This window comes from Salvelinus alpinus, chromosome 28, assembly GCF_045679555.1.
Source record: "Salvelinus alpinus chromosome 28, SLU_Salpinus.1, whole genome shotgun sequence".
Taxonomy (NCBI): domain Eukaryota; kingdom Metazoa; phylum Chordata; class Actinopteri; order Salmoniformes; family Salmonidae; genus Salvelinus; species Salvelinus alpinus.
The window spans coordinates 6,982,713-6,998,235 of record NC_092113.1 but is presented as its reverse complement, the minus strand read 5'-3'; the positions used below and the strand labels follow the sequence as shown (position 1 = coordinate 6,998,235).

At 45.7% G+C, this 15,523-nt stretch overlaps 1 protein-coding gene across 2 annotated transcripts in view; it reads right to left on the bottom strand.

Annotated features, from left to right (window-relative positions):
- LOC139557039 (helicase ARIP4-like) overlaps nucleotides 1-15,523 on the bottom strand; it is a 55,508-nt gene that overhangs the window by 17,281 nt on the left and 22,704 nt on the right. Inside the window, exons 1-2 of one of the 2 annotated variants that reach the window (XM_071371353.1) lie at nucleotides 9,594-9,707; nucleotides 8,962-9,093 (exon numbers count right to left, since the gene is read on the bottom strand). The exons of the other annotated variant lie outside the window; for it this stretch is intronic. Of the exons in view, the coding sequence (XP_071227454.1) occupies nucleotides 8,962-9,093; nucleotides 9,594-9,597 (136 nt within the window). The 5' untranslated portion in view covers nucleotides 9,598-9,707. Of the gene's footprint in view, nucleotides 1-8,961; nucleotides 9,094-9,593; nucleotides 9,708-15,523 lie in introns of those variants that run through there. 2 annotated transcript variants of the gene reach the window in all.

The window sequence follows — 15,523 nt, the reverse complement described above, 5'->3', positions numbered from 1 at the left end:
CAACCTGAATTTGAGGAGGTAGGAACACCTGGAGCTTGTTGTTTCATTGAGGTTGCATTCAAAACAGCACCCTATACACCGCACCCTGGTCAAAACAGCACCCTATACACCGCACCCTGGTCAAAACAGCACCCTATACACCGCACCCTGGTCAAAACAGCACCCTATACACCGCACCCTGGTCAAAACAGCACCCTATACACCGCACCCTGGTCAAAACAGCACCCTATACACCGCACCCTGGTCAAAACAGCACCCTATACACCGCACCCTGGTCAAAACAGCACCCTATACACCGCACCCTGGTCAAAACAGCACCCTATACACCGCACCCTGGTCAAAACAGCACCCTATACACCGCACCTTGGTCAAAACAGCACCCTATACACCGCACCCTGGTCAAAACAGCACCCTATACACTGCACCCTGGTCAAAACAGCACCCTATACACTGCACCCTGGTCAAAACAGCACCCTATACACCGCACCCTGGTCGAAACAGCACCCTATACACCGCACCTTGGTCAAAACAGCACCCTATACACCGCACCCTGGTCAAAACAGCACCCTATACACTGCACCCTGGTCAAAACAGTACCCAATACACTGCACCCTGGTCAAAACAGCACCCTATACACAACAGTACCCTATACACTGCACCCTGGTCAAAACAGTACCCTATACACCGCACCCTGGTCAAAACAGCACCCTATACACCGCACCCTGATCAAAACAGTACCCAATACACCGCACCCTGGTCAAAACAGTACCCTATATACTGCACCCTGGGAAAATGTAACGAGTAAAAAGTACATTATTTTCTTTAGGAATGTAGTGAAGTAAAAGTTGTCAAAAATATAAACAGTAAAGTACAGATACCCCAAAAAACTACTTAAGTAAATATACTTTAAAGTACTACTACAGTACTTTAACCCAATGACTCAAACCGATGCACCTGGCATCTACTAACATACCCTGTTCAAAGGCACTTACATATTTTGTCTTTCCCATTCACCCTCTGAATGACACATGTCTCAATTGTCTCACGGCTTAAAAATCCTTATTTAACCTGTCTCATCTCCATCTACACTGATTGAAGTGGATTTAACAGGTGACATCAATAAAGGATCATAGCTTTCACCTGGATTCACCAGGTCTGTCCATGTCATGGAAAGAGCTGGTGTTTTTAATGTTTTGTACATTCAGTGTAAATAGAGGTTACTGAAAGGTTGGGCACCAAACCCTTCCCATATGAAATAGGTAATTAAACAATTTAGGGATACGCAATGTAATCCAGAAGGTTGTTGAAAGTTTGTGTAAGTCTACTCGTTGTATATCGGGGCTTTGTCCCTCCGTTACAGCCTAAAATGACCCTTCTGTAGGAAGCAAACCCTTTGTCAATTGCCAGGCATTTTATCAGTCCTGCTCTACATCACCAGTCACTCCCACCTCCCTGCACTGGGTCAAAGGTTAAAAACAGGGAAGAAAACAGACTGAAACAGAGGTAATTCAGAATACAAATGTTTTCTGTTGCATGCGTTAATGAATATGACCCTGGTGTTAGTGCCAGGGCCAAACCCTTGCAAAAGGAGACTTACAACAAAAAATACGTATCTTTCAAAAATTCATGAAGGTCACAAGACAAGGAGGGGGAGTGGTTAGCGTCTTCCAAAATCAAGCATTCATTCGGTAACAGCAGAGAATCCCCTCCTGGATCAAGAGCCTTGCGGTCTGATATTTCTTTTGTGCGTGCAGCAAACTGTGAGTGGCATTTTTGAGTTACTTGTATAACTTTGAGCTAGTAGGTCTTTCCCGCAAATAGTTTACGTCAGAGACTGTATAACATGTTAACCCTGCCCTCGTTAGCATTTTTTTAATGGGGATTTGACATGTACTTGTTAGCATTGCTAACCTTCAGATTACAGATGCTAAGTGGCGTTTGAAAATTGTGCCCCTTGTGTTCAGTGCCGGTATTAACAAATATCCCAGGATGGCACAATGTCGGTATGAAGGTATGACAATCTGGATACCGCCCAAGCTTAATGTGCGTGACCGGTGTAGTAAGCATGTTTATGCAACAGCCGGCACTAAGCGTATTAATAGCTAGGTCAGCTTTGATTATCAAGATCCTCAATTACCTCAACCCTCCTGCCATCAAGACAAAAGCCCATTGGCACCAGGGGGGGGGGGGGGGGGGGGGTGATGTGGGATGGTAGGTTAAGGCTTTACCATGTAGACCAAAGCCTCATCGGGCCAAGTTAAGCTAGCCGGCATCCAAACATGAATTTTAACAGCGTCAATCTATATCGTTAAGCGATTCTGGATTACTATTGCTATAGGAGCCTCTGACCAGGTGAGTTGCCAGTGGAGGCACACACACACACACACACACACACACCTTGAGGAGAACGTCAGCACTGTCCAACCAAACAGTGGGGACACGATGTTACAGTACACAACCCACTGTTACATAACCAAAATAAAAGTTCCATTCTCCCAACACAGGACCCAGGACCCCCCACCCCCAAAAAATTCTGAATGGTACTGAACAAATCATGGCAATACACACACTCTCTATCTCCCCTGGTTTCTGGGAGCAGGGATGGAGGGGACTAGCCCCATGGCAACGACACTACACACACATCGAGCCGTGGCAGTCGTCCAATCATAATAGCCAGTGAGTTAAAAGGGGCGGTGGCGTCGCGTGACACTGTAGCACAACCGACTATTATTACACAAGGTTGGGGAACATAATACAGGGATACCCCCCCCCTCCCCAAACTCAGCCGTCCAACCCCAGTAATCCTATTAGAGGGAGGGGCGGTCTGACAAAGGACTGCTGGGATATCAAATAGTAAAACAGCCATGGAGTGAAATGAACCGAGGCAAGGAAATTAACCAGTTATAAAAGTCAAATGACGCAGAATAGGCCTCAGGACCCGACACCACCGACCCCCACCACGGTTTCCTTCCTGGGGACCGGGAGGGGGACAAAGGGCATTCTGAGGGAAACAGTGTACAGCGCTCCCCTGCCACCCCTACAGTACGCCACTAAGCCGTATGTTTGTTTGGTGGTGTTATTCTGTGTGGAAAATGATGCCGTGCCTAGTTGGAGATGAACAATGCAGTGTACCAAAACAGCATCTCTGGTCTCTCTAAACCCACTAGCTAGTAATCCTCTTCAGAGAATACACAATTCACACTCATTCATAATTATCCTGCCTGGCTCCATTCCACCAGATTACACAACCACATAAAGCAGTTACAGTACAAATGGGAGAGGGGATACGTTAGTCGTCTGACTGAAGAGACTGTCTCTTATCTATAGACATCATTGGACCTGGGGGCGGGGGTCTACTTTGGGGGGAGGGGAAGGGAGGCAGCCGCAACTGGGGTAGTGGGAGGGGGGTCATATTGGAGGCATTTGAGGCAAAAAAAAAAAAAATGACTAACACACAAAAAGGTCACCACAGCGACGACAGACTACCATTCAACTTCCTGTCACAATTCAGTCCAGAAGCATGGAGAATGCAGACAATTTTTTCCACTTCATGCTCTTTCACATTCATTTGACTCGTATGCATACTGTGCTTCTTAAAGGAGCGTCGCATTTACACACGAAAGCAGACCTCCACTGACTCCCTCCCTCTCTCCTGTTTCCCCTGTGGCTGACTGACTGACCCCTCCTTCGTATAGAGGGGCGTCTTCAAAAAGCCACAGGGTTACACAACTGTGATACACTGGCTTGGCTGTTTATGTAACACTGCTTTACAGGCAGCTCTGGCTAGCGTCACGCGGCGCCCGTAGTACCGAGTACCAAAGACAGTCAATTATCAACCCAGAGTGGCAGTGTGCCCTGGGGAATACCAGGCGGTGCCATGACGACAACAGTGGCTCGAGGTTGTCATGATCTCCCTTGTATGTGCCACTCAGACAATGATTTGTCTAGAAAGAGTAACACTATCTTCACCAATCACTTTTTAACCCAGTGTTTCTCAACCCAGTCATTTTACAAAGTCTATTTGGTCTATACTACCACACTTGATTCAACTCGGCAACTAATCAAAACATCAAGCCCCTGAATGTTGGTGTTGGTATACAGTAAAACCTCAAATAGCCACCTTTGCCATTTAACAGCCGGGCATCATTCCAGCAAAGAAACACCCGTTTCAAATAAACACCGGATCTAAATTAAATTGTTTACACAGGTTACCATGGACACATCTTTGATATTCCCACAGTCATGTGCATAAAAAAAACAAAAAACATTGGAATCCATCATCGTTGCTAGCCATGGCGACATCAAATTCAAGCTGGCAGTGATCAAATTCGCAGAGCAAAATTCAGGCAAGGCAACAGCCAGGCATTTTGGAATTTATCAAAAACAAGTGAGAGAATGACGACGTCAACGTTTGTCTGAGGTAGACCAGAAAAAGGTAAGTAAATAAATACATGCCTGGCTCAAATAGAAGCCTGTCTTTAATAAGCGCCGGTTGTGGTCAGTGATGTTTTAATTAATTGAAGTTTTACGGTAGATCAAATATGTGTTGCCATCGATAAAACATGTGAGGAGTTGAGAAACAGTTGAAACTAGGGCTGGGAATTCCCAGGGACCTAACGATACGATATTATCAAGACACTTAGGTGCCCGTACTATATGTATTGCGATTCTCAATATTTATTCTGTATGTACTGCGATTCGATACTGTGATTTTGATGTTCCAAACGTATTGCGATTCGATACCGTGATTTTGATGTTCCAAACATATGGCTCACCATACGTCTGCTCTAGAGAGACAAGAGAGCACGAGGAAATTTGTTTTGATCAGTCACGGAAATAAAAAAGTGCTGAAAACATGTTCACTATTTAAAAAGATGGAGAACAAGCTATAGGATGAAAAATAAGCGACTAGCGCTACCTAGCAAATGTTTTTATTTTTACAAATCAATACTTGGGAGTCAGAGTCCATTATAATATTGTCCAAAATAATATTGCGATATGCAACTATCGATTCCCCCCCCCCATCACTGGTTGAAACCACAGGCTTTCAGAATGTCATCTGAGTGGAGTGGACATGTGACACCGATGCTGATCTAGGTCCATAAATGCCTTGAGTGTAGTGTTTCAGAGGACCTGTTTCCTGGCCTACATATTTGTGTTTGTCATTTTGATACTTTATACTCTGCTGCTGACACTCGCTCTGACCCACTGAGTTACACAACAGGTCTGCAGGCGGCGCGGGACTAGGCCAACTAAACAGGGGCAGGACGACGTCGGACAGTGCGCGCCTGGGGGGGGGGGGGGGGGGCTGCGAGGACGAGGGATGAGAGACCTCAAGCTGGGTCAGAGGGGGCCTGTGGTAGGCAGGGTTGCCAGTAGCATGTTTCGGGGACGAGCGGGTTACCACAGCGACTAACGGCCCGCTCCAGTTCCAGAAGACCAGAGCCTGCAGGTTTAGGCCGGACACCTCCACAGCTCTTCAACAGGCTCCAGGCTTGGCCTCTGTCACACCAGCTACCAGGCAGCCGTACCAGAACATTTACCAGAGCGAGATCACACCGCAGAATAGAAATGACTAATTCTGCAGATCCCACAAAACACCAAACCAGAATCAGATAAACTAACACAGTGCTTCTGACTGGAGGAAGCCTTTTGGTCTACTAGGAACAGAAAAGAATAAGACCAGGTCTGATTAGGGAAAAGATAAAAATGGAGAGACATTTGTTTTTACACTGAGAAACACACACACACATTTTAAAAAGGGTGAGTGAACTGACCCACTGAAAAAGGAGGAGAAAAATAAAATGTCACTACTAGAGCGGTCTCCCTCTCTCCATCTACGTCAGTTAAAGAGATTATAGAGATTACACTCAATCCAGCGCACGAGTGAGTTTTACTACAAAAACCAGAGAAGACCCTATGCTCGGCATCACAGCAGCAACACATGTTCCCTGAGCGACTACAGGTCACAGAGCAGGAAAACTGCTGGAAGCTTTTCAGGAGGTTGTCATCAGTTTCACATCAGGCCAAAGGATTTACCAGACAGTCCCTAGCAGGCATTAACCAGAAATTGCAATACGCTTGATTAACTCTCAAGTGGATATACATTTCACACGGACCATGTGAGCCCGGAGGAGATTATTCACAAAAGACACAATCAGTACCACCCTAATAGAAGGCTTCCTGTGTAAATTCGACGTGAGAAAGGTCAAGATGTGCCAACTTGGAAGATCTCGGAGTGCTGCAGCTGTGAACAAAGAAGGGCTAAGAAAGTGGTCAATAGGCTGCATTGAAATCTATGAGCGCAACGGGTTCTCCCCCTGTCCCGGTGCTTACCACCCTCTGGCAAGGAAGCACAAGAAGATGACCCACTTTCTGTCTCTATTTCTTACTTCTGTTGACACACACAGGCCACCAGTGCAATGATCATGGACTAAGGTAGAGGGAAGCTTACGTAACGGCAGCCTCTGGCCGTTACATAATCCCGAGAACCGCACGTCCCGTACGTCCCGTACACACAATCACAAACACACCTCATCATTCACATACCTAATCATGTACACACCCAATCGTAAACTACCTACAAAACAGACCGATTTGTACAATTTAGATTCGGCATTCACAAACAAAACCATATGTTCTATTGCCATCAACAACGTATGACAGCCCTTCCCCTAAAACAGTGTGTGTGTGTGTGTGTGAGTGCAGCAATTTCAGCAGCCCCAAGCAAGTTGTTCTTGTGTGTTTTACAATTGCGTCCATAGGAAACAACCCTCAGAGACAGAACGTTTCTCATCTTCCTATGAACCAATTGCTATTAAATGAATGTTTTTTGACAGAAAACCTGCGGCTAGGATAGGATTCTAGGCAAACCTGGGCTGGCTCCTCTGTTCTAAGATCGTCAGGAACAGTCGGAAGTGGAGGGGGCTGTGGCGCCATTATCCTAGTGGTGCTTGTGGAAGGGTGGGCAGGCTCTGCACTCGTCGCTGCTGGGCTTTGGTCGGTGGCCTCGGCAGTTTGATGCTGCTGCTCATTGCTCTCCTTTGGTTTGGGTGCTCTGGCGAAGCCAATTTCAGATATCCATCTTGGCAGTGGCAGATTAGCTGGTTTTAGCTAGCTAAATAGGCTAAGGCGAATAACACTAACACTTTTTACAGGTAGCTAAGAAGCTAACTAACCGCCGTAGTGGTGGGTCGTGAGGCAGAGTTTAGTGAAGCAGCTTCAACGGTAAACTTGATCCGCCCTTATAAATCTAAATAAAATTTTACAAGCTTAGGCGCATCACGCTATTCACTTAGCCTATCACAGATGAGAAGTGTTTTTTCCCGCTTTAATGGAAACACAAATGAATCATACCTAACCACCCTAGTGACTTTCCATAGCCCCCCCCCCTACACACCACAGCACGCTCTGCCCATTGCACCAACCGTTGCACCACTCAATCATTTTAACCTTTTGGACATTAGACCGGTGGAAATCTGTCCTTTGGTCTGATGAGTCCAAATTTGAGATTTTTGGTTCCAACAGCAGTGTCTTTGTGAGACGCAGAGTAAGTGAACGGATGATTACAGCATGTGTGGTTCCCACCGTGAAGCATGGAGGAGGAGGTGTAATGGTGCTAATGGTCTAAATTTATTCAAGGTGACAGTCTAATTTATTCAAGGCATGCTTAACCAGCATGGCTACCACAGCATTCCGCAGCGACATCCCATCTGGTTTGCGCTTAGTGTGACTATCATTTGCTTTTCAACAGAACAATGACCCAACACACCTCCAGTCAGTTTAAGGGCTATTTGATCAAGGAGGAGAGTGATGAGTGCTGTATCAGATGACCTGGCCTCCACAATCACCCGACATCAACCCAACTGAGATGGTTTGGGATGAGTTGTACCGCAGAGTGTAGGAAAAGCAGGCAACAAGTGCTCAGTATATGTGGGAACTCCTTCAAGACTGTTGGAAAAGCCTTCCAGGTGAAGCTGGTTGAGAGAATGCCAAGCTTGTGCAAAGCTGTCAAGGCAAAGGGTGGCTGCTTTAAAAGGATCGCAAATATATTTTGATTTGTTTAACACTTTTTTGGTTACTACATGATTCCATATATGTTATTTCATTGTTTATGTCTTCGCTATTATTCTACAATGTAGAAAAAGAAAAACCCTGGAATGAGTAGGCGTCTCCAAACTTTGGACTGGTACTGTATATTTTTCAGTTAGGGATTTTTCTCCACGTTAATGATCCCAAGTTCGTTTAAACGTACATACCCTAATAAAAAATTCCCCCATGACCATCTAGAGGTGGCCCCACTGGGATCACAACACAACTGTCGATCCAATCAACTACCAAAACCAGAGGAATGGACAGAAAGAAGAGGATAACGAGACCGAACCACAGGCTACCAGTAATCACAATCTTATAGAAACAATGTGGCCACATCCCTGTATGATCTGGGCTGTCGTATATAAAAACATGGTTGTTGTAGTTGACCATATGTTGCTCCTAATGCTGCACCCAGCCAGACTACTACTAGTTTAATCTAACACTAATCCTCCCACTTGTTTAGGTTACCATAGAAACAGTCAATCAAATAGCCCCCAGATCAAACAAACGGAGTGCTCCCCAACAGGGAACAATATGAGAGTGAAGAGAAAGAGAATGAAAGGCTAGCGGGTGTCAAACTAATGCATAAGTAGGGAGCGTTACACAACGCTGTTGCGCACACTTACAAAACAACTCCAATTCACACACAGTAATAACCACAATGTAAAAACACCCTTGTTAAATCATCACCATTTCTCACTCACAACAAATAATCCATCCACACCTCTTTTTCCGGTCATCATTTATTCATTCGAAGTGTCCTCCTCAGACATCACCCCGACGTGCTGCGGTCATAAGGGTGACGCTCGCACAGAGAAGCGGGGTTCAGGGGATCACAGTGGCAGCGGGGTTCAGGGGATCACCTACCTGTAAAGGTCTCCGACTCTTCCAGCAGCAGCATGCTTAGTCTCCGTGAGTGGTGTGTGGGGTGTCCAGAAAGCGTGTAGAGGGCGTGCAGTTTGCCCCTCTCTGAGCAGTCTCCCTCTCCGTTCCCCTGCTCTGATGGTGAGGAAATAGGTGGTCTGAGTCCGAGTACCGCTGTCTGCTCCCAAACACACTTCCTCTAGTTGAAAAAGTCTGCCTCAAAGCTGTAAGGCAGAACCTATCTTCTTGTTTACCTTTATCTCTATCCTTTTATCTGATTAGATGTTTTTCCTACTGACTTACTGACTGACTTACTGAACCCGTGAGCGGCTGGCAATGCGAGTTGTGAGTCAGGCTCACAGCAACCAGGAAACTACTAAAAACTCCTTACATAAGCTCTCATGCTGGAGCCGGGCCCCTAGTGGGGGGGGGGGGGGGGTCTATGTACGCACATATAGACTATTGAAGGATGGAAAGAAATTCCAAAAGATGCTCAAGCTGAGACAAACTCTCAAAGACTAAGTAGTAAACATAAAAAGTATACCAAAGCCTGACAATATGATAAAACCTCTCTCCACTGCCATTCAGCTCTTGCTAGAGCCAGATTCACCCTTACTCAGGATTTAGACACTTACCCATCACCTCTGTATGAACGATGATATACTCCTACTCTGGAATGGGTTTCATGTCTGTCCTCTTGTCAAGCCAGAGTATCCGTGTCAGCTCTACTCTGCCATGCTGCCCCAGTCTCACAAAGAATAGAGAGCATGGTTCTGTAACCAGGGCCACGCCACAAAGGACAGAAGGCTATTGGGACCATTATAAAACGGTGAGGCGCTGAAAGCAGCCCGGCCCTGACTGCCCGTCACAAACCCCCCTTCCACCGGTAGCGTCAGTATGTCGTCAGCAGACACCTCCCCCTTAGCAAGGCTGCCTTAGGTAACAGAGGTAAGAGAGTTCATTCGGACAGGGGGAACGAGGCAATGAGGAAAGAAAAGGGGACGTTCAAAACAATGCAGCGGACTTCGATCACGGGACCCTTTCAAACACACACACCCATCCAGCTTACCCAGATCAATTTACAACACACACACGTGTGGAGGCTGCATACAGCAACCCACATCTTTACACTCCCCTCCCCACTTTGTGGAAGAAAGAGCTAGAAACAAGAGGAAAGAAAAGGTAGAACCAGCCCTGTGAAGGTTGCTAGCTTGATATTACATCACTCAAAAACGTGCTTTTGTTATTTTCATATGATGTGGCTGGTGACACCATCTTGTAAGTCCAATATCTTGAAAACGTGACCGCTGACATGCAAAACACGTTGGGACTGTATCAACAGTGGACTAATGGGAAGAAATACCCAAATATTGTTTTTGAGTGTATTTCCTCTCATCCCAAAGAGTAGGCTCATCCCCATGCTCAACTATGCAACACTAACACACATTTCCATAGACACGCCTTTACTTTTCTCAAGTCTTTTAGCTCACATTTCTCTTTGTTTACATACTCAGTCTCAGCAAATGAAAGGGAGGCATGGACTGAGTAATTGACACTGATAAACAACATTTCAATCCAAGTCAGAATGTACCCGTTGAGTGACATGGCAAAAGGAAAGCAGGGACAAAACAACGTGCTGGATTTGTTTACTGCTGTACAAAACAGACTTCCCGACTATTTCCAGCAACAGACACACTAAAGAACCACACACACACGTGCGTGTAACAGGGCTCTAAAGTGGGACCATTTTGGATTGCATTCGCACCTAAATATTTTGCTCTACAACCTGGAATTGTCATGTAGGAGCACGAGATAATAATAGTAACGATTAGGCTTCTCCCTACCGTACTTTAGAGAAGGAAAACAATGCGCATAGTCATTAGCATCATGGTTGTACCATTACTACAGCGATAACGGCTTGTTTCTAACCAAAACAGTTCAAAAGATATGACCCGTATTACAGAAGCAACATTTTTATTTCTACGGCAGATTGGCTGGCCATATTACATTTTTCCATGGGCCATTTGTTTACGCCTTGTTCAGTCACGTTACCTCAATAGCTAGCTAGCTAACGACCTGGTAACTTTACTAGGAGGCTACATCCGAACGTTTGGGGGCACAGAAAGAAAGGAAAAGGGATAGCTTCTCCAGGAGATCAATGATCATAGCAATGAATGAATAACAGATATCTCGCATGTCTTCACTTACTAACAATGTTCTTAAAGAGACTAACATTTTTATGGTAGATTGTGAAAAGCACTATGTAGAAACCTAATATTCCACAAATGTCTGGTATTTGCGTCAACATTTTAGCGTGATATAATAAAATATATTTACAGGGTCACATATTAGTTTCTAGAGCACAGCATGTGCCTCAGAAGTAGCTATAGGCACAATTACGATATTCCTCAATCGATTAAAACAATATTTTCTGGTGCTGCTAAATGTTATGTCGTGCTCCTAACTTTTATAAATTGGGAGAACCACTGCTACCAATGAAATTGTTTAATTTAGAGCCCTGATGACAAGTGCAAAACATCGAACACGCACATAAAACAGCTGTATTCTTTGATGGGGAGCAGCTATTTCGTGACAGTGACAGCGTGACACAGCCTTTGTAGTACCTGCCCTGCCAGTCTGTTCAATCATTAAGTTATCCCCAGGCCCAGCTGTGTCTCCAGTCCCCCATCCCTCTTGTTCCCATCTGCTCTGCTCACCCAGTATCCAGGTCTCTCACACACAACCTGACCCAAAAACAGGAGCTGCTGCTAGGCCGAGGTACCAGCTCTGGGTGTGCTTTCTGCAATTATGAAAAGCCCAACTAGTGCTTGTGAAAGTGTCTTTTGGGGCATTTAAATAAAACAAAATCTGCCACCGAATAATGCAGAGGACTTACACGTGTGTGCGCTTGTCTGAACAATTTGCACATCCATGGCCTCACAATATACACTGCTCAAAAAAATAAAGGGAACACTTAAACAACACAATGTAACTCCAAGTCAATCACACTTCTGTGAAATCAAACTGTCCACTTAGGAAGCAACACTGATTGACAATAAATTTCACATGCTGTTGTGCAAATGGAATAGACAACAGGTGGAAATTATAGGCAATTAGCAAGACACCCCCAATAAAGGAGTGATTCTGCAGGTGGTGACCACAGACCACTTCTCTGTTCCTATGCTTCCTGGCTGATGTTTTGGTCACTTTTGAATGCTGGCGGTGCTCTCACTCTAGTGGTAGCATGAGACGGAGTCTACAACCCACACAAGTGGCTCAGGTAGTGCAGCTCATCCAGGATGGCACATCAATGCGAGCTGTGGCAAGAAGGTTTGCTGTGTCTGTCAGCGTAGTGTCCAGAGCATGGAGGCGCTACCAGGAGACAGGCCAGTACATCAGGAGACGTGGAGGAGGCCGTAGGAGGGCAACAACCCAGCAGCAGGACCGCTACCTCCGCCTTTGTGCAAGGAGGAGCACTGCCAGAGCCCTGCAAAATGACCTCCAGCAGGCCACAAATGTGCATGTGTCTGCTCAAACGGTCAGAAACAGACTCCATGAGGGTGGTATGAGGGCCCGACGTCCACAGGTGGGGGTTGTGCTTACAGCCCAACACCGTGCAGGACACTGGTCCCGTGTAGCTCAGTTGGTAGAGCATGGCGCTTGCAACGCCAGGGTTGTGGGTTCATTCCCCACGGGGGGACCAGGATGAATATGTATGAACTTTCCAATTTGTAAGTCGCTCTGGATAAGAGCGTCTGCTAAATGACTTAAATGTAAATGTAGCGGTCCTGCTGCTGGGTTGTTGCCCTCCTACTCCCTCCTCCACGTCTCCTGATGTACTGGCCTGTCTCCTGGTAGCGCCTCCATGCTCTGGACACTACGCTGACAGACACAGCAAACCTTCTTGCCACAGCTCGCATTGATGTGCCATCCTGGATGAGCTGCACTACCTGAGCCACTTGTCTGGGTTGTAGACTCCGTCTCATGCTACCACTAGAGTGAGAGCACCGCCAGCATTCAAAAGTGACCAAAACATCAGCCAGGAAGCATAGGAACAGAGAAGTGGTCTGTGGTCACCACCTGCAGAATCACTCCTTTATTGGGGGTGTCTTGCTAATTGCCTATAATTTCCACCTTTTGTCTATTCCATTTGCACAACAGCATGTGAAATTTATTGTCAATCAGTGTTGCTTCCTAAGTGGACAGTTTGATTTCACAGAAGTGTGATTGACTTGGAGTTACATTGTGTTGTTTAAGTGTTCCCTTTATTTTTTTGAGCAGTGTATATAAAACACGTGAACACACACCCTTGACCTTGTACAGAGCCTCCGCCTGGTCTAGTCTCGTCAGCTGCTCTCAGCCACCCTCGACTATTTGTTTCAAAAGTTTAACCAACGGCTCCTGTTGTTCACTGGACTGTGGTGCATATGCTGCAGCTCTGTGCTGCTCCACAGGAACCAGGGGGTGGGGATGCCTGTACACCCTGCTCGTTTGCTCCTCTCCCTCCATGCCTGCAGCCTGTCCTCCTGCTTCACACAGACAGTCACTCTATACTTTGTTTCTGGCAAAACGTTTGTGTCTGTCTGACCTCCGCTGCCACCCTACCTGTACATTTCCACTGCCTCAATGTGTGGCTGTTGTTGTTTTGAACTGTATGTCTCAGCTGGGTGAGTAGGCAGTGAAAAAAATTTAAAACTATGGGAGCCGGGCCTGGTTGCATAAAACATTCTGGGGGACAGGGTTCAGGGTACACAGAGAGGGAGAGAGGGCCACAGCAAAGGGGGAAATGGGCACATCTCACAGAGCTGAGCTCTCACACCAACACAAGGGAACTAAAGACAGACGGGGAGAGGGATGGGAGGAAAGAAAGAGGAGAGAAGTGGGAACGGAACTTCCCGTGGGAGCGTTGTGAAGGTATCGTAGCAAAAGGGTTGGTCAAGAAGACAAAACAGGGATACAGAGAGAGGGAGAAAAACAAGTATGCTAACGACTTTGAGAAAGAGAAAGGGGGAGAGAGAGCGCCCAGGCTCCGGTTGTTATGGCGACAGTAAAAGCGCAGAGAGCGGGTGGCATGGGTGACGGTGCTCTGTGACTATTACCCGAGAGAGAGGAAAGGAAGGAGGGAGGGGAGAGAGAAAGAGCACAAAATACACTTCAGAGCCCAAATTAAATATGCTCATTCAAGTAACATAGGAGAACGAACAGTTAATTGGCCAGCATGCATGAGTCAAATGGTAACATACAGACTGTTGCTGCCCCAATTATGACAAACACATGCATTAAGCTCCCTCTCTCTGTGTGTGTGTGTGTGTGTGTGCGCGTTGGCACAAAAAGAACATAACAGGAAATCTGTCACGTTAGTTACATGGCCCCAAAAGACACCATGTTCTCTGTGATGCGCCATCTTTCATGGTCTAAGATAGATATCATCAACACATGTTGGACTGCTTGTAGGTGGTGTACTTGTAAGTGACGCTCTGCTTTTTTGACACCACACACCAAAAAGCAAGTTCTGCAGGCTCTAGTTTTGTCTAATCTTCATTATTGTCCAGTCGTGTGGTCCAGTGCGGCAAGGAAAGACCTAGTTAAGCTGCAGCTGGCCCAGAACAGAGCAGTACGTCTTGTTCTTCATTGTAATCAGAGGGCTGATATAAATACTATGCATGCCAGTCTCTCTTGGCTCAGAGTTGAGGAGAGACTGACTGTCACTTTTTATAAGAAACATGAATGTGTTGAAAATCCCAAATTGTTTGCATAGTCAACTTACACACAGCTCTGACACACACACACTTACCCCAACAGACATGCCACCAGCGGTCTTTTCACAGTCCAAAAATCCAGAACAATTTAAAGAAAGCGTAGAGTATTATATAGAGCCATTATTGCATGGAACTCTGGTTCCATCTCATATTGCTCAAATAAACAGATAAAGCAACACCTCACGACACAACGCCTCTCCCCTATTTCACCTAGATAGTTTGTGTGTATGTATTGATATGTAGGCTGTGTGTGCCTTTAAAAACAAATATGTTTTTCTGTCCTATTCTGAGCTATTCTTGTCTATTAATGTTGAGTATTATGTCATGTTTCATGTTCTGTGTGGACCCCAGGAAGATTAGCTGCTGCTTTTGCAACAGCTAATAGTTATCCTAATAAAATACCAAAATACTAAAGATGGTGTGGAATTTTAGGCCCAATTCCCAGGCTCATACAGCTACAGCTGAATGGCAACATGATAGTTGATACATATATCATGTGGCTCAGAAGGCTATTTTGAGAACGTTTTCATATTTAGATAAAGAAAGAGACTGTGCCGACCTCAGGGTACATGATATGTTATGAACGAGGTCAAGAACCTTGCCTGCGGCTTGGAGACCTTTACGGTATACCAGTGATTTTTCCAGGAAATGTTTTAAATGTTTAAACACAAGCAATTCTGTTTTCAAAATGGCACCAATCACTTATTAAGGTGTGTCCTGAACGTGTATTTCTGCACTACACTGACTAGAAGCCACAATAAAACAACTCTACTGAATCATGTTTAGGGTTCCAAAATTCTGGTTAA